This window comes from Melanerpes formicivorus, unplaced genomic scaffold (genome assembly GCF_026170545.1).
Source record: "Melanerpes formicivorus ecotype bairdi unplaced genomic scaffold, bMelFor1.0.p_v2 SCAF_297, whole genome shotgun sequence".
In the NCBI taxonomy this organism is placed as follows: Eukaryota; Metazoa; Chordata; class Aves; order Piciformes; family Picidae; genus Melanerpes; species Melanerpes formicivorus.
This window is the reverse complement of record NW_027142649.1, coordinates 72,480-91,717: the sequence shown is the minus strand read 5'-3', so window position 1 is coordinate 91,717 and position 19,238 is coordinate 72,480. Positions and strand designations below refer to the sequence as shown.

The 19,238-nt window shown below is 60.6% G+C and overlaps 1 protein-coding gene across 1 annotated transcript; it reads right to left on the bottom strand.

Moving 5' to 3' along the window:
• Positions 1-888: 888 nt before the first annotated feature.
• On the bottom strand, positions 889-17,967 carry LOXL1 (lysyl oxidase like 1). The gene is given in 7 exon segments (XM_068170236.1): positions 889-1,008; positions 2,152-2,247; positions 2,364-2,520; positions 3,967-4,104; positions 5,681-5,789; positions 16,886-17,699; positions 17,701-17,967. Coding segments are annotated over 7 exon segments (1,701 nt in total).
• Positions 17,968-19,238: the final 1,271 nt, after the last annotated feature.

Genomic DNA, 19,238 nt, shown 5'->3' with positions numbered 1-19,238 from the left:
GGGCAGAAAAGGACAGAGAAGAATGGAGAAGGACAAAGAAGGATGGCGAAGGGCAGAAAAGGACAGAGAAGGATGGAGAAGGGCAGAAAAGGACAGAGAAGAATGGAGAAGGACAAAGAAGGACGGAGAAGGACAAAGAAGGATGGAGAAGGGCAGAAAAGGACAGAGAAGGATGGAGAAGGACAAAGAAGGATGGAGAAGGACAAAGAAGGATGGAGAAGGGCAAAAAAAGGACAAGGATGCAGAAGTACAGAGAAGGACAAAGGATGGAGGACAGAAAATGACAGAGAAGAACAGAGAAGGACAAACAAAGGACAAAGAAGGATGGAGAAGGATAGAGAAGAACATGGGCTAAAAAAGGACAAGGATGGAAAAGTAGAGAGAAGGACAAAGAAGGACAGAAAAGGATGGAGGACAGAGAAGTATGGAGAGGGACAGAGAAAGATGGAGAAGGACAGAAAAGGACAAGGATGGAGAAGTACAGAGAAGGACAAAGAAGGATGGAAAAGGATGGATAAAGACAGAGAAGGATGGAGAAGGACAGAGAAGGATGGAGAAGGACAGAGAAGGACAGAGAAGGGACAAAGAAGGATGGAGACGGGACAAAGAAGGATGGAGAAGGACAGAGGAGGACAAAAAAGGGACAAAGAAGGATGGGGAAGGACAGAGACGGATGGAGAAGGACAGAGAAGGATGGAGAAGGACAGAGAAGGACAGAGAAGGGACAAAGAAGGATGGGGAAGGACAGAGAAGGACAGAGAAGGATGGGGAAGGACAGAGAAGGACAGAAAAGGACAAAAAAGGGACAAAGAAGGACAGAGGAGGACAGAGAAGGACAGGGAAGGATGGAGAAGGACTGAGGAGGACAGGGGACAGAGAGCCAGCTCCTTACTGGGAAATCTTGCAGTTCGTGGTGGCGACGTAGCGTCCGGTGTAGTGGATGTTGCACCTCACCACGTTGTTGGTGAAATCTGACTCCAGGACAATGTATTTGGGGTTCACTTGAACCTAAAAGCAGGGCAAAGGGAAGGACCCCCCCCCCCCAAAACAAATCAGTAAGAGGAGGGGCACGAGCAGCCCCTCAAGCCACGTTCAAAGGGTGGCACTGGCAAAGGCATGGGGTTCAGGCCTGCTGGTTGAGAAGGTACCAAAGTGACCCCAAATTGGTGATGTTTGCCTCCAAAAAGTCACAGGCTCAGAGGATGTCAGGGGCTGGAAGGGACCTTGAAAGATCATTGAGTCCAACCCCCCTGCCAGACCAGGGTCACCTAGAGCAGGTCACACAGGAACACACCCAGGAGGGGCTTCAATGCCTCCAGAGAGGGAGACTCCACAGCTCCCCCTGGGCAGCCTGTGCCAGGGCTCTGTCACCCTCACAAGGAGAAGGTTCTTCCTCCTGTTTCCATGGCACTTCCTCTGCCTCAGCTTCCACCACTGCCCCTTGGGCTGGCATTGGGCAGCCCCCAGCAGAGCCTGGCTCCAGCCTCTGGGCACTCGCCCTGCACAGCTTTAGAACCAGCAAGGAGCTCACCTCTCAGCCTCCTCCTCTCCAAGCTACAGAGCCCTCAGCTCCCTCAGCCTGTCCTCACAGGGAGATGTTCCACTGCCTTCCTCATCTCTGTGGCTCTGTGCTGGACTCTCTCAAGCAGTTCGCTGAGGTCCCTCTTCAACTGAGGGGCCCAGAACCGGACACAAGATTCCAGCTGTGGCCTCAGCAGGGCAGAGCAGAGGGGAAGGAGAACCTCTCTCAGGCTGCTAACCACAGCCCTTCTAATCCCCCCCAGGATGCCCTTGGCCCTCCTGACCACCAGAGCACACTGCTGGCTCCTGGCCAACCTTCCACCCACCCACCAGGACCCCCAGGTCCTTTCCCCCTTCCCTGCTCTCCAGCAGCTCAGCCCCCAACCTCTCCTGCTCCCTGGGGTTGTTCTTCCCCAGGTGCAAGACTCTCCCCTTGCCCTTGTTAGATTTCCTTCCACTTCTCCCTGCCCAACTCTCCCTGAATCACAGTATCAGTAAGGTTGGAAGAGACCTCAAAGATCATCAGGTCCAACCTGGCACCACAGACCCCATGACTAAACCATGGCTCCAAGTGCCACATCTAACCCGCTCTGGAACACCTGAGTGCCCTCCCCCAGCCACCAGGGTCACCTTCAAGACATAATTCCCTGGCTGCACATCTGTGATGTCGATCCACTGGCAGTCAATGTCAGCGTTGTAGGTGTCATAGCAGCCTGGGCTCAAGCCCTGGAGGGGGGGGAGGGGAGAAAAGGGGGGTTAGGGTGGGTGGGGAGAGGGCTTGGACCCCCCCCACCCCCCCAAAAGGAGCCCTGCAAAGCACCATGCCCAGCAGGGGAAGGCACCTGGGTGTGGGAGGTGCAGGCATAACGCTTCAGGTTGCCAAAGTCACAGGTGGTGTCCTCCAGGCAGAAGCTGGCCTTGTGGCCCTCAGCCACCTTCCTGCCCGTGCTGGCATCCAGCAGGTCGTAGTGGCTGAACTCATCCATGCTGTGGTAGTGCCTGGAGGGGGAGGGGGGGCACAGGCAGGGGCACAGCTCAGCCTGGGCACAGGGTTGGTCTGGGGAGGACCTCCTAAAGAGCCTGGGGACAGGGTTGGTGTGGGGAGGATCTAAAGGGCTTGGGGACAGGGAAGGTGTGGAGAGGATCTCCTAAAGAGCTTGGGGACAGGGTTGGTGTGGAGAGGATCTAAGGAGCTTGGGGACAGGGTTGGTGTGGGGAGGATCTAAAGAGCTTGGGCACATGGTTGGTGTGGAGAGGATCTAAAGAGCTTGGGGACAGGGTTGGTGTGGAGAGGATCTAAAGAGCTTGGGGACAGGGTTGGTGTGGAGAGGATCTAAAGAGCTTGGGGACAGGGTTGGTGTGGAGAGGATCTAAAGAGCTTGGGGACAGGGTTGGTGTGGGGAGGATCTAAAGAGCTTGGGGACAGGGTTGGTGTGGAGAGGATCTAAAGAGCTTCGGGACAGGGTTGGTGTGGAGAGGATCTAAAGAGCTTGGGGACAGGGCTGGTGTGGGGAGGATCTAAAGAGCTTGGGGACAGGGCTGGTGTGGGGAGGATCTAAAGAGCTTGGGGACAGGGTTGGTGTGGAGAGGATCTAAAGAGCTTGGGGACAGGGTTGGTGTGGAGAGGACCTAAAGAGCTTGGGGACAGGGTTGGTGTGGAAAGGATCTAAAGGGCTTGGGGACAGGGTTGGTGTGGAGAGGACCTAAGGAGCTTGGGGACAGGATCTCGGAGGCTTTAGCGACTAAGAGGCTCTGCAAGGTCTCCACCCTCCTCCCCCCTTCCCCACAGGTCTCAAATCCCAGTGCTTGGAGGTGTGAATTGCCGTCGAGAAAGGGGCGGGGTGGCGGGGGCTCTCCGTGGGACGGGGGGGCTGTTCGGGGGGTCTGGGTTCTGTCCGGGGGTCGGGGGGCTGTCCGGGAGTGCTGGTGTCTGTCCGGGGGTCGGGGGGCTGTCGGGGGGGCGGAGGTGGGTGCGGGTGTCGGGGGCTGTCCGGGGGGGCTGGGGGCTGTCCGGGTGTCAGGAGCTGTCCGGGAGTGCTGGTGTCTGTCCGGGGATCGGGGGCTGTCGGGGGGGGCGGAGGTGTGTGCGGGTGTTGGGGGCTGTCCGGGGGGGCTGGGGGCTGTCGGTGGGGCTGGGGTCTGTCCGCGGGGCTGGGGGCTGTCGGTGGGGCTGGGGTCCGTCCGCGGGGCTGGGGGCTGTCGGCGGGGCGGGGGGCTGTCCGGGGGGCTGGGGGCTGTCCGGGGGGCTGGGGGCTGTCGGCGGGGCTGGGGTCTGTCCGCCGGGCTGGGGGCTGTCGGTGGGGCTGGGGGCTGTCGGTGGGGCTGGGGTCTGTCCGCGGGGCTGGGGGCTGTCCGGGGGGCTGGGGGCTGTCGGTGGGGCTGGGATCTGTCCGTGGGGCGGGGGGCTGGGGGGGTGTCTGTCCGTGGGGCGGTGGGCACACTCACTGGTGGCAGCTGTGCCACTCCCAGGCGTGGCGCGGCCGGCTGGGCAGGAAGTCTGCCGTGCCCTGGTTCTTGACGCGCTGCGGGAAGCGCAGCAGCACTCGCACGTCGTAGTCGGTGGCCTCGGCGCTGTAGGCAGTGCTGGGCGCGGCAGGGAAGCTTCGCTGGCAAGCTCCCCCCAGAGCCCCAGCGCCGGGGGGAGGCCCACACCGCCCACCCCTCGCCCCAGATGTTGGCCTCTCCTCTCCTTCACTCTTCTTTCCCCTTCTTCCCTTTCACTTTCTACTTCCCTTCTTTCACCTTTCCTTTCCCCTTACCCATTCTGACCTCCATCTCCCCTCCATGTCCTCACCTCCCCCTTCCTCTCTGACCTCCATCTCTCCTCCATGTCCTCACCTCCCCCTTACCCATTCTGACCTCCATCTCCACTCCATGTCCTCACCTCCCCCTTGCCCTCTGACCTCCATCTCTCCTCCATGTCCTCACCTCCCCCTTGCCCTCTGACCTCCATCTCTCCTCCATGTCCCCACCCCCCCCCTTACCCATTCTGACCTCCATCTCTCCTCCATGTCCTCACCTCCCCCTTGCCCTCTGACCTCCATCTCTGCTCCATGTCCTCACCTCCCCCTTGCCCTCTGACCTCCATCTCCCCTCCATGTCCTCACCTCCCCCTTACCCATTCTGACCTCCATCTCTCCTCCATGTCCTCACCTCCCCCTTGCCTTCTGACCTCCATCTCTCCTCCATGTCCTCACCTCCCCCTTGCCCTTTGACCTCCATCTCTCCTCCATGTCCTCACCTCCCCCTTACCCATTCTGACCTCCATCTCTCCTCCATGTCCTCACCTCCCCCTTACCCATTCTGACCTCCATCTCTCCTCCATGTCCTCACCTCCCCCTTGCCCTTTGACCTCCATCTCTCCTCCATGTCCTCACCTCCCCCTTACCCATTCTGACCTCCATCTCTCCTCCATGTCCTCACCTCCCCCTTACCCATTCTGACCTCCATCTCCCCTCCATGTCCTCACCTCCCCCTTACCCATTCTGACCTCCATCTCCCCTCCATGTCCTCACCTCCCCCTTGCCCTCTGACCTCCATCTCCCCTCCATGTCCCCACCTCCCCCTTACCCAGTCTGACCTCTATCTCTCCTCCATGTCCTCACCTCCCCCTTGCCCTCTGACCTCCATCTCTCCTCCATGTCCTCACCTCCCCCTTGCCCTCTGACCTCCATCTCCCCTCCATGTCCCCACCTCCCCCTTACCCAGTCTGACCTCTATCTCTCCTCCATGTCCTCACCTCCCCCTTGCCCTTTGACCTCCATCTCTCCTCCATGTCCTCACCTCCCCCTTGCCCTCTGACCTCCATCTCTCCTCCATGTCCTCACCTCCCCCTTACACATTCTGACCTCCATCTCTCCTCCATGTCCTCACCTCCCCCTTACACATTCTGACCTCCATCTCTCCTCCATGTCCTCACCTCCCCCTTGCCCTTTGACCTCCATCTCTCCTCCATGTCCTCACATCCCCCTTGCCCTCTGACCTCCATCTCCCCTCCATGTCCTCACCTCCCCCTTGCCCTCTGACCTCCATCTCTCCTCCATGTCCTCACCTCCCCCTTACCCATTCTGACCCCCATCTCTCCTCCATATCCTCACCTCCCCCTTGCCCTGTTCCTCCCCCCTGCCCCCTGCCCCCCTCGTCCCCAGGGCCCTGCTACCTGGCCAGGCACTTCTCCTCGGCGGCGCAGCGCAGGGAGTAGAGGTGAGCTCGCTGCACGTAGGTGGAGGCTTGCACGTAGTTGGGGTCTGGCACCAAGTCAGGGAGACCTGCCAGGAGGACCAGGGACAGCCCTTGAGGGGTGGGCAGAGGCCCTGGGGACAAAGCCTGGAGGGGCAAGGCTCCACAGAACCCTGGAGGGCTTTGGGTTGGAAAGGAGCTTGAAGATCATCTCCTTCCCCCTGCCCAGCCCCTGCCGCGGGCTGGGACACCTCCCCCGGCCCAGGTGGCTCACCTGGGTCTCACCCAGCCTGGCCCTGAACACCTCCAGGGCTGTGGGGACAAGGCTTTTGCGGGGGGGACACACACACACAGCAGTCCCCTCCTTGAGGCAGCCAGCCCTGACCTCGTGGGGAAGTTTTGCTTCCAGGTTTGACTTCGATTCGAAGCTGCCGAGGGACAATCCCCATCCCCCCCCCCCCCCTCAATTTTTCCCCTCCCTCATCCTCAGCCCAGCTCCCGCTGGCAAATCCCAAGCCTCCCTTGTCCTCCAGCAGGGATTGCTCAACCCTGGCCTCCTGCAGTCGATTACCCCCAGCCCCGCCCCTGCCCCTTGAGCCCCCCCCCCCAGCTCCCACCTCGGTGACCGCCAGATGGGAGGGGTCGGGGGGGGGTGTTGGGAGGGGTCTGGGAGGGGTGGGGGGGGAGGGCGTGACACAACCCCCCCTTAAGAAAGAGGCTTCCTATTTCCTGCCCTGTTTTTAACCCCAGAGCAGGGGGGAGGGGGGGAACTGGGGGCTCTGCTAATCCCCCGCCCCTCCCCCAGCCGTGACCCCACCCCCCCACCCCCTCTTTAATTCCCAAAGCTGCCCAAAAGCTGAAGTGAGCTGTGGAGGGACAGACAGACGGACAGGCAGCTGCAGGGCTGGGTGGGGGCTGCCTGGCTTGCCAAAAGCATTCCAGAGCCCAGCTGGAGCTGACGTTCCCACCCCCCCAGCAACGCCCTGGCACACCTCCCCTTCCTAAAGCCTCCTCCTGGAACACTGACCTGGGAAGCACTCTTGGAGCCCCCCCCCAAGGAGCAGCAGGAGGGGCCCTGGGATGCTTCCTGCCTCAGTTTCCCTTTGCCCTCTGCAGCAGCCTCTGCTCAGCAACTCTCCCTCCTGTGTGCCTAATCTCATCCCCATCCCTATCCTCATCCCCATCCCTATCCCTATCCTCATCCCTATCCTCATCCCCATCCCTATCCCCATCCCCATCCCTATCCTCATCCCCATCCCTATCCCTATCCCCATCCCCATCCCTATCCCCATCCCTATCCTCATCCCCATCCACATCCCGATCCCTATCCTCATCCCCATCCCTATCCCCATCCCCATCCCCATCCCCATCCCTATCCCCATCCCTATCCCCATCCCTATCCCCATCCCCATCCACATCCCCATCCCTATCCTCATCCCCATCCCTATCCCTATCCCCATCCCTATCCTCGTCCTCATCCTCCTCCCCATCCCCATCCTCATCCCCATCCTCATCCCCATCCCCATCCCTATCCCTATCATCATCCTCATCCCCATCCCTATCCTCATTCTTATCCCTATCCCTATCCCCATCCCCATCCCTATCCCCATCCCTATCCCCATCCCCATCCCTGTCCTCATTCTTATCCCCATCCCCATCCCCATCCCTATCCCCATCCCTATCCCCATCCCCATCCCTGTCCTCATTCTTATCCCCATCCCCATCCCTATCCCCATCCCTATCCTCATCCCTATCCTCATCCCCATCCCTATCCCTATCCCCATCCCTATCCTCGTCCTCATCCTCCTCCCCATCCCCATCCTCATCCCCATCCTCATCCCCATCCCCATCCCTATCCCTATCATCATCCTCATCCCCATCCCTATCCTCATTCTTATCCCTATCCCTATCCCCATCCCCATCCCTATCCCCATCCCTATCCCCATCCCCATCCCTGTCCTCATTCTTATCCCCATCCCCATCCCCATCCCTATCCCCATCCCTATCCCCATCCCCATCCCTGTCCTCATTCTTATCCCCATCCCCATCCCTATCCCCATCCCTATCCTCATCCCTATCCTCATCCCCATCCCTATCCCTATCCCCATCCCTATCCTCGTCCTCATCCTCCTCCCCATCCCCATCCTCATCCCCATCCTCATCCCCATCCCCATCCCTATCCCTATCATCATCCTCATCCCCATCCCTATCCTCATTCTTATCCCTATCCCTATCCCCATCCCCATCCCTATCCCCATCCCTATCCCCATCCCCATCCCTGTCCTCATTCTTATCCCCATCCCCATCCCCATCCCTATCCCCATCCCCATCCCTGTCCTCATTCTTATCCCCATCCCCATCCCTATCCCCATCCCTATCCTCATTCTTATCCCCATCCCTATCCCCATCCCCATCCCCATCCCTATCCTCATCCCCATCCCTATCCTCCTCCTTATCCCCATCCCCATCCCTATTCCCATCCCTATCCTCATCCCTATCCCTATCCTCATCCTCATCCTCCTCCCTCTCCCCATCCCCATCCCTATTCCCATCCCCATCCCCATGTCCATCCTCAACCTCACCCTCAGCTTCATTCTCGTTATCCTCATCCCCATTCTCATCTTCATCCCCTTCTCTACTCTTATTCTTATCCTCATCCTCACCCCCTTTCCCCCTCCCCATCATCTCCATCCTTGCCCTCATCCTCATTTCCATCCTCATCTTCATCCTCCTCATCTTCCTCCCCTTTCCTATCCCCATCCCATTTCCCCCCATCCTCTCCATCTTCATCCTCATCCTTATCCTCATCCCTACCCTCATCCTCATCTTCATCCCCTTCTATCCTTAAGCTCATCCTCACCTCCTTACCCCCTCCACATCCTCATCTCCATCTCCACCATCTCCACCTCCACCTCTACCCTCATCCCCATCCTCCTTCCTCACCCCATCCTCATCTCCATCCCCATCTCCATCTCTATACCATCTTCATCCCCATCTCATCTTCATCCCCATCTTCATCATCTCCATCTCTATAGCATCTCCACCTCTATGTAATCTCCATCCCCCCCATCCTCATCTCCATTTCCATCATCTCCATTTCTATATCATCCCCATCTCCATCATCTCCATCTCTTTATCGTCTCCATCCATATCCCCATTCCCATCTTCATCTCCATCCCCATCTTCATCTCCATCCATATCCCCATCTCCATCATCTCCATCTCATTCCAATCTCCATCCCTATCCCCATCCCCATCCCCATCCCCTCCCCAGAGCCCAGCAGCCCCCAAGCACCACAGCTCCTCCCTTCACCCCCAGCCACTCCCCAGCACCTGTCCTGGTTGCTTTTGCTTTGTGTCTTTGGGCTCACGCTTTGCTCTCTGCTTTTTCACTGCTTGGTTGCTGCTTTGGGGGCTTGGGAGGGGGTTGGGGCTTTTGGGCTTGGTCCTTCCTCCCTCCCTTTCGTCCTCCCTCCCTCCCTCTTGTCCTCCCTCCCTTCCTCCCTCCCTCCCTTCCTTCCTCCCTTCCTTCCTTCCTCCCTCAGTTCCTTCCTTCCTCTCTTCCTTCCTTCCTCCCTTCCTTCCTCCCTTCCTTCCTTCCTTCCTCCCTTCCTCCCTTCCTTCCTCCCTTCCTTCCTCCCTTCCTTCCTTCCTCCCTTCCTTCCCTTCCTCCCTTCCTTCCTCCCTTCCTTCTTCCCTCCCTTCCTCCCTCCCTCCTTCCCTTCCTTCCCTCCCTTCCTTCCTCCCTCCCTTCCTTCCTCCCTCCCTTCCTTCCTCCCTCCTTCCCTTCCTCCCTCCTTTCTTCCTTCCTCCCTTCCTTCCTCCCTCTTTCACTTCCTACCTTCCTCCCTCCTTCCCTTCCTCCCTTCCTTCCTCCCTTCCTTCCTCCCTCCCTTCCTCCCTCCCTTCCTCTCTCCCTTCCTCCCTTCCCCCCTCCCTTCCCCCCTCCCTTCCCCCCTCCCTTCCTCCCTTCCTTCCTCCCTCCCTCCCTTCCTCACTCCCTCCCTTCCTCCCTTCTTTCCTTCCTCCCTCTATTCCTCCCTTCCTTCCTCCCTCCCTTCCTCCTCCCCTTCCTTCCTTCCTTCCTTCCTTCCTTCCTTCCTTCCTTCCTTCCTTCCTTCCTTCCTTCCTTCCTTCCTTCCTTCCTTCCTTCCTTCCTTCCTTCCTTCCTTCCTTCCTTCCTTCCTTCCTTCCTTCCTTCCTTCCTTCCTTCCTTCCTTCCCCTCTCCTCTTTCTTTCCCCCCTATCTTCCCCTCTCTTTTGTTGCCCCCCCCCCCTTCCCCCCCATTCCCTGGGCAGAAAGCACAATGCCTGCTTGTTCCTGGCCTGCCCTCCCCCGGGGGGATCACATCACTCCATCGGACCTCACTTCCTGCCCTGCTCTGCTTGGTCATCGCTGCTGATGTAATACCCAGGGGGGGGCCACACAAGCCAAGCAGTGGGGAAAAGGGAAGGGGGGAGGGAGGAAAAAAAGTCAGGAGAGCTTGGAAAGATTTTTTTTCCTCATCTTCCTCCTCCTCCTCCTTCTTCTTCTTCAAAACCTTGGGGCTCCTGATACAAAAAGGGCCAGGGAAAGCCCCCCTCACCCCCGGGCCCCCTCCCTGCTAGCCCGAGGAGCCCTTTGCCATCCTTTCTGAAGCAGCTTTTCTCCTCCCTGCTGTTGTTTAGGAGGAATTCTTGGACGCTCCGGGCAGAAATTTGACTCCTTTACCAACAGGGGGACTTGGATTTTCCTCTCCCCCCCCTCCCCCCCCGCCGGGGCTCGCCCTGGATGGCCTCTGTTGTTCTTGGAGGGTCTCCCACCTGCCTCACAGCTCCCAGCCAGGCTGCAAAGGGTCAAACCACATCGCTGGGGGGTGGTGTGGTGTGGTGTGTGTGGGGTGTGTGTGTTAGCAGGGTGGCAAATCCCACCTCCCCCCCTCCAAATACCTCTCAGCCCAGCAGCAAGGCCACCCAACTGTGTGTCACTCCCCCCCCCCCCCAGTCTCAAGCTGGCCAAATCCTGCATCCTGCTCTTTTTTTTTCTGCTGAGCCAGCATTTTCCCACCTCCTGCAAGTCAGGGGAAGTGGGGGGAGGGAGGGAGGCAGGGGGGTGCTGGCAGCTCCCCCTCCCTGCTGTTGCCTCTCAATAAAGAGAAAGGGACAACCACAGCAAGATGATGTTTGTTTTTCCTCCTTCTCCTCCTCCTCCCCCCCCTCACCTCGGCCTGCCCCCGGGAGCTGCCAGGGAAGATTTTCTTCTCCTTCCCCGTGAAAATTAGAATAATAAAGAGAGTGCTGGTGCTCCCTGCCGAGCTGTTTGTGCAGGTGTGCAGGGCTGAGCCCCAGAACAAATCCCAGCCCCAGCCACGGTTCCAAGAGGGCAGCTGCTGGGCCTCCCTCAGCCCAGCGCTGCTGGGACCCGAGGCTGGAGCTGCAGAGGCTGTGGAAGGGGCTGGCTGTGGGCAGCGGGGATGGATGGGGATGGGAGGGCATCCCCGAGGGAGCAAGGTGCACTCCCTCATCAGCCCTACCCCTTCATCCCATCCCATCCCATCCTATCCCATCCTGGCAGCATCACTCCTCCAGTACCTCTTAGTGCCACCCCTTCATCCCATCCCATCCCTGCTGCATGGCTCTTAGAGTACCTCTGAATTCCACTCCTTCATCCCATCCCATCCCATCCCATCCCATCCCATCCCTGCAGCATGGCTCCTCCAGTACCTCTTAGTGCCACCCCTTCATCCCATCCCACCATTCCATCCCATCCCAACCTATCCCTGCAGCATCACTCCTCCAGTACCTCTTAGTGCCACCCCTTCATCCCATCCCATCCCTGCTGCATGGCTTTTAGAGTACCTCTGAATTCCACCCCTTCATCCCATCCCATCCCATCATCCCATCCCATCCCATCATCCCATCCCATCCCTGCAGCATGGCTCCTGCAGTACCTCTTAGTGCCACCCCTTCATCCCATCCCATCCCATCCCATCCCATGCCATCCCATCCCATCCCATCCCATCCTGGCAGCATCATTCCTCCAGTACCTCTTAGTGCCACTCCTGCATCCTATCCCATCCCATCCCATCCCATCCCATCCCATCATCCCATCCCATCCCTGCTGCATGGCTCCTATAGTACCTCTGAATTCCACCCCTTCATCCCATCCCATCCCATCATCCCATCCCATCCCATCCCATCCCATCCTGGCAGCATCATTCCTCCAGTACCTCTTAGTGCCACTCCTGCATCCTATCCCATCCCATCCCATCCCATCCCATCATCCCATCCCATCCCTGCTGCATGGCTCCTATAGTACCTCTGAATTCCACCCCTTCATCCCATCCCATCCCATCCCATCATCCCATCCCATCCCATCCCATCCCATCCCGGCAGCATCACTCCTCCAGTACCTTTTAGAGCCACCCCTGCATCCCATCCCATCCCATTCCATCCCATCCCATCATCCCATCCCATCCCTGCAGCATCACTCCTTCAGTACCTCTTAGTGCCACCCCTTCATCCCATCCCATCCCATCCCATCCCATCCCATCCCATCCCATCCCATCCCTGCAGCATGGCTCCTGCAGTACCTCTGAATTCCACCCCTTCATCCCATCCCATCCCATCCCATCCCATCCCATCCCATCCCATCCCATCCCATCCCATCCCATCCCATCCCTGCCACCATGACCAACGTCCTGAGGCTGCCACCCCCCCACCTCCCATCCCCAAACCAAGCCCAGGGGCATGAGGACAAGGTGACAAAAATAGCCTCTGGAGACAAAGGAAACCAGAGAGGAGGGGGAGCAGGGATGGGGCAGGGGGACAGGGAAGGGTCAGGGCGGGAGGAAGCTCCTGGAGATGCCTCCTGGGGGCTGGGGTCAGGCAAGAGTGGGGAGCAGCCTGGCTGAAGCCCATCAGGAGGGGTGGGGTAGCTGGCCCCTCAGTAAGGCTGATGGGATCTCATTTGCTAAATGAAGCCCCACCCTAGGTGCCCCAGCGAGGGGGGAGGGGGGGAGCAGGAATGCTGCCACATTCCCGCTGGGATTAGGAGGCTCCCGAGGAGCTCAGGAGCATAATTAACCTCCCAGCTGGCTTCAGGAAGTGTTTGGAGCAATTAAGACCCCTGCCCAAGGGTGGCCCTGCAGGCCTGGCAGGGGTGGGGGTGGAGGGGGGGAGGTGACAACTTTTCCCAACCAAAACCTGGCTGGAGAGAGCAGCAGAGGAGCTGAGGGGGAGGCAGGGCAGTGGGGGGGGCCCAGGGCTGCTTGGATGCTTCCTTCCCTTCTTAGCTCTTGCCCCAAGGGGTGGCTGTCCCGTTGGTGACCACCAAGGGCTGTCCACAGCCACTCGTGGGCACCCTGATTGGCCTGGAAGAGCCACAGCACCCTAGGTGCCTGGGCCAGCTTCCAGAGACCCCTGAAGCACAGCCTCTGGCAGCAGGGAGAAGACAAAACCTGGCAGAGCTGTCCCCATGTCCCTCTCTCTCCTCGGGTCAGCTGCAGGGCAGCCACCCCCAGGTGTCCCTCCCCAGAGGCATGGAACCAGCAGCATCCTTCACCCTCCACCCCTTGCTCCTGCAACCCTCAGCTTTGCATCCCTCATCCCTTCCATCCCTCATCCCCTCCACCCCTTGCTCCTGTTTCTTGCCCCTTCCATCCCTCACCCCCTCCATCCCTCACCCCCTCCATCCCTCACCCCCTCCATCCCTCATCCCCTCCATCCCTCACCCCCTCCATCCCTCATCCCCTCCATCCCTCACCCCCTCCATCCCTCACCCCCTCCATCCCTCATCCCCTCCATTCCTCATCCCCCTCGATCCCTTGCTCCTCCACCCCTTGCCCCTCCACCCCTTGCTCCTGTTCCTTGCCCCTTCATTCCTCATCCCTCCCATCCCTCATCCCCTCCACCCCTTGCCTCCTCTGCTCCTCTTCTGCTCCACTCCCTGTGTCCTCCATTCCTTGCTCCTCCATATGTCCAGCTCTGGGCTCCTCAGTTTCAGAAGGAGATTGAGAGACTTGAAGGTGTCCAGAGAAGGGCAAGGAGGCTGGGGAGGGGTCTGGAGCACAGCCCTGGGAGGAGAGGCTGAGGGAGCTGGGCTTGCTTAGCCTGCAGAAGAGGAGGCTCAGGGGAGACCTTCTTGCTCTCTGCAACTGCCTGCAGGGAGGTTGGGGCCAGCTGGGGGTTGGTCTCTTGTGCCAGGCAGGCAAGCAGCCCCAGAAGAAGAGGCCACAGTCTGCAGCTGTGCCAGGGGAGGTTGAGGCTGGAGGGGAGGAGAAAGTTGTTGGCAGCAAGAGGAATTGGCCTTTGGGCTGTGCTGCCCAGGGAGGTGGTGGAGTCCCCATGGCTGGAGGTGTTGCAGAGGGGATTGGATGTGGCCCTTGGTGCCATGGTTGAGTTGTCAGGAGGTGCTGGGTGACAGCTTGGACTTGATCAGCTCTGAGCTCTTTCCCAACCCTACTGATTCAATGATTCCTTGCTCCTCCTTTCCTTGCCCCTTCATCCCTCATCCCTTCATCCCTCATCCCTTCCATCCCTCACCCCCTCCATCCCTTGCCTCCTCTGCTCCTCTTCTGCTCCACTCCCTTGCCCCTCCATCCTTTGCCCCTTCATGCCTAATCCTTTATATCCCTCATCTCCTCTATCCCTTGCCTGCTCCATTTCTCTTCTGTTCCACTCCTTGTGCCCTTCCATCCCTCAACCCTTCCATCCCTCAACCCTTCCCCCTCACCTCCTCCCTTCCTCACCTGCTCCAATCTTTGTGCCCTCCAGACCTTGCCCCTCCACTCCTCATCCCCTCCAAAACTCGACCCCTCCATCCTTCACTCCTCCATCACTGACCCAGCAGAAGCAGCTGCTCCAGGTGAGGTGGGCAGAGATCTGAAGGAAGATGCTCCTCACACAACCCTGTCCCCAAGCCCTTTAGATCCTCCCCACACCAACCCTGTCCCCAAGCTCTTTAGATCCTCCCCACACCAACCCTGTCCCCAAGCTCTTTAGATCCTCCCCACACCAACCCTGTCCCCAAGCTCCTTAGATCCTCCCCACACCAACCCTGTCCCCAAGCTCTTTAGATCCTCCCCACACCAACCCTGTCCCCAAGCCCTTTAGATCCTCTCCACACCAACCCTGACCCCAAGCCCTTTAGATCCTCCCCACACCAACCCTATCCCCAAGCTCTTTAGATCCTCCCCACACCAACCCTGTCCCCAAGCTCTTTAGATCCTCTCCACACCAACCCTGTCCCCAAGCTCTTTAGATCCTCTCCACACCAACCCTGTCCCCAAGCTCTTTAGATCCTCTCCACACCAACCCTGTCCCCAAGCTCCTTAGATCCTCTCCACACCAACCCTGTCCCCAAGCTCTTTAGATCCTCTCCACACCAACCCTGTCCCCAAGCTCCTTAGATCCTCTCCACACCAGCCCTGTCCCCAAGCTCTTTAGATCCTCTCCACACCAGCCCTGTCCCCAGGCTCCTCCCAGGCTTGGCAGGGCTTGGCTGGACCTGGGGCTGCCCCAGCCTGGCTGCTCCCAGGGATGAATGCTTCCCCCCCAGCCCCAATCCCCTGGGATGGGCTTTTCTCAGGAAGCAGGGCTGGGGCTGGAGGGGTTATGGAGTCAGACAGGGTAGAGCCTCCAGCTGAGATGAGTGTCCCAAGGGCCAGGCTAAGGGGAATAGATCCCCCCCCCAGGCTTGCTTGCTCCTCCTGCTCTCCAGCCCTGGCTTCCAAGTTTCACCAGGGAGCAAAAAAAAATCCCCAACCCCACCACTCCCAGCAGGCCTGGGCCAAAAGCCACAGGATTTCATCAGGATCAGGGTCAGTAGGCCGTGGAATGGTGGTGTCCCTGCCCTGACCCTGCTCCCCTGGGGTGGCCAGGCCCAGGGACAAGGGGGGCGAAGGGTCCCGAGTGAGGCAGCAGCAGCAGGGAACCGGCTGTGAGCTCGAGAGTGGCCCAGCACAGCACCCCCAGCCAGGAGGACACTATCCTGACCCCCCCATCCTGCCCACATGTCCCCAGGCCACAGCACACAGCTCCCCCCCTTGCTGGCAGAATGCCCTTGGACGTGGCACAAACACCCTGCCCACAGGTGGGGGGACCAGGGGCAGGGCACAGAGCCTCTCCAGGGGCACTGCCCCCTCCTGCCACGGCCCCAGGAAGCCTGGATGAGCTCAGGCAGGGCACAGACCCTCCCCACCAGCAAAGGGGCCCCACAACACCAGCCTACCCCATGAAGGTGGCATGGCCTGGGACGTGGCACAGACCCACCTAAAGGGTACAGTGTCCCCTGGTCCCCCAGCCCAGACCTGCCCCTCAAGCACAGGCTGACCCAGAACCTGGCACAGACCCTCCTCAACAGTACAGTGTGCCCTCATCCCACAGCCCAGAGCCTCCCCACAGCCAGGGGATGGACTGGGACACAGCCCAGAGCCTCCCCACAGCCATGGGATGGACTGGGACACAGCCCAGACCCTCCTAAAGAGCACAGTGTGCCCTCATGCCATAGTCCAGACCCTCCCCACAGCCATGGGATGAACTGGGACACAGCCCAGACCCTCCTAAAGAGCACAGTGTGCCCTCATCCCACAGCCCAGACCCTCCCCACAGCCATGGGATGGACTGGGACACGGCACAGACCCTCCTAAAGAGCACAGTGTCCCTCATGCCATAGTCCAGACCCTCCCCACAGCCATGGGATGGACTGGGACACGGCACAGACCCTCCTAAAGAGCACAGTGTCCCTCATGCCATAGTCCAGACCCTCCCCACAGCCATGGGATGGACTGGGACACGGCACAGACCCTCCCAAAGAGCACAGTGTCCCTCATGCCACAGCCCAGATCCTCCCCACAGCCATGGGATGGACTGGGACACAGCCCAGACCCATCCCAAGCCCAGACTCCCCCGGGACTTGCTCCTCCACACCCTTTCCCTCCCCCTCCTTGTTTCTGCCCCACCTCAAACATCATTCCCCAAATCCCGGAGGGGGTCTCCCAAGCAGCCCCTTGCTGGCCCCTCAGCCACATCCATCCCCGAAGCACCAGGGCAGCATCCTTGAAGAGCAGCCAGCCCCAGGCACGGCTGCAGAGGATGATGAAACTCCCAGGGCAGCATCACACCCCGGAGGGGGGGCGAGGGGGGAGCTGCCACCTACCCCGCCGCCCCCTCCCCACCCCCCCTTTGCCCCCCGCTCCCAGACTCACCCCGTCCGCCGTGGCTGGGCCTGTAGACGCTTCCCACGCTGACTCGGGCTTGGCTATCGGGGACAGCCTGGGGCATTTCAGGGCTCCTGGCTGGCAAGTAGGGCTCGGGGCGAGGAACCCCGTAAGGCTCCAGCGGCCGGAACGGCGGCTGCGGCTCGTAGGGTGGATACTGAGCCCCGTAGCCCGTCCCGGCGGAAGCTTGGAGGTTGTCCGTGGATGCCACGCCGTGACCGGCAGCCGGTTGCTGGTTGGCGTAAGAGTCCGGGCTGCCCAGCTCCGGTGAGCCGCCGGGATCGTGGTACAGGCTATGGGAGTACCGACGGTCCAACCCGTCGACCGGCTGGGGGGCAGCGGGGACGTAGGGGCGCTCGGGCGGGGGGTAGTAACCCTGGGCTCTATAGGGGCTCTGCTCCTCCCCGTAGTCCTCGAAGCGCGCCCGGGGTTGGAAGGGGTACACCACGCTGGCCCCCGCCGCCGCCGAAGCCACGGCGGCCCCCCCGGGGCCGGTGCTACGGTAATAGGTGTAGGTCTCGTCGTAAGCCCGGGGTGCCTCGTAGGGCTCGTACTGGGGGGCGAAGGGGAACTGGGGGTACGCCGGCTGCCCGACGGAAGCGTAGGCGAAGGACGAGGCGGAGGAAGAAGAGGAGGAGGAGGAGGTGGAAGGCTGGCGGGGGCGGCTGGCAGGCCGGAGCCGTTGCGAAGCGGTGCTGTCGCCCACCGGTCCCTCCCGCCAGTTTTCGGGCACCTGCCCGAACCCGAAGGGATGCCGCGTTTGGCCCCGCACCGTCTCGGAGCCCGGCCGCGGCGGTACCCCCCGGCGCCTGCCGCCGGACGCTGCCCGTCGCTCCGCTGTTCGCTCCCGCCAGCAGCAGCCGGCTGCCCGCCGGCCTCTCCTGCCCGGCCGGGACGTACTCGGCGCCGGTGTTGAGCAGGCTGTAGACGCGGCCGTTGTTCTCCCAGCGGATCAGCTGCCTCCAGGGCTGCGCGCCGCCCGCCTGCTCCTGCCCGCCGGCCAGCCCCCACAGCCCGCAGCCCAGCGCTGCCCACAGCCCCCACAGCCCCCAGGCTCCCCGCCCGGCCATGCCGCTAGCGCCGCGTTCCCCCCCCCCTCCAGCCCCAGCCCCGGCCCAGCGGCTCCCGGGGCGGGAGCAGCGGCCGCGCTCCCCGGCGGCGGCGGCAGGGAGGGAGGGAGGGAGGGAGGGAGGGAAGAAGGGAGAGAGGGAGGGAAGGGAGCGGGGCGAGGTGGGGAGCAAAGCCGCCGGGTCCTAGGGACCGCCCTCGCCACCCATCCTGCCCTCCCGGCCGCTGGGAGGGGAGGGCTGCCGGTGAGGGGTGGGGGGTGGGGGGGGGGATACGTGCGGGATGCATCCATACAGGATAAAGCCCCGGGGGTGCACGGACATTTCGGGGGGGGCACGGATTTTGAACCCTGGAGTCCTGGAATCATGGAATCCTAGAACCCTGGAATTCTAGAATCCTAGAACCCTGGAATCCTAGACTCATGGAATCCTAGACTCATGGAATTCTGGAGTCATAGAACCATAGATTCCTAGAATCATAGATTCCTAGAACCCTGGAATCCTAGAATCCTGGAATCCTGGAATCCTACAATCACAGAATCCCAGCATCCTAGGCTCATGGAATCCTAGAGCCCTAGAGCCATGTTGGTTGGAAGAGACCTTTCAGATCCTCAAGCCCAACCATGGACCCAGCACAGCCAGGTCACCACTAAACCACCTCCCTCAGCACCACCCCTGCAGCCCCTCCAGGAATGATTCAGACCACCTCTGGCGCGGATCCTGCCCCCCCCCAGGAGCTGGGAGGAAGGGTGCAGGAGGGTGGAGGTACCCAAAATGCATCAGCCCCAGAGAAAATGTGGGATTTGGGCCTTGAAGCCAACTCTGGCACAGGTCCTGCCCTCCGTGAGGTGGAGGAAGTGCTGCGAGGGACTGGCTGGGCACAAGATGCATCCCCTGAGGGTAGAACACCTGAAATGCTCAGGGGGTTGCACTCTTGAAAGCCCTCACAGAATCCCCAGGGCTGGAAGGGAGCTCTGGGCTCAGCCAGCTCCAAGCCCCTGCCATGGGCAGGGACACCTCACACCACAGCAGCTTGCTCACAGCCACCTCCAGCCTGGCTGCAAAGACCTCCAGGCAGGAGGCTTCCACCACCTCCCTGGGCAGCCTGGGCCAGGCTCTCACCACCCTCCTGGCCAACAACTTCTTCCTCACAGCCAATCTCAAGCTCCCCACTTCTAGTGCTGCTCCATCCCCCCCACTCCTATCCCTCCCTGACACCCCAGAGCAGAGGGGCAGGATCCTCTCCCTCCACCTCTGCCAATGGGCACTGGCAG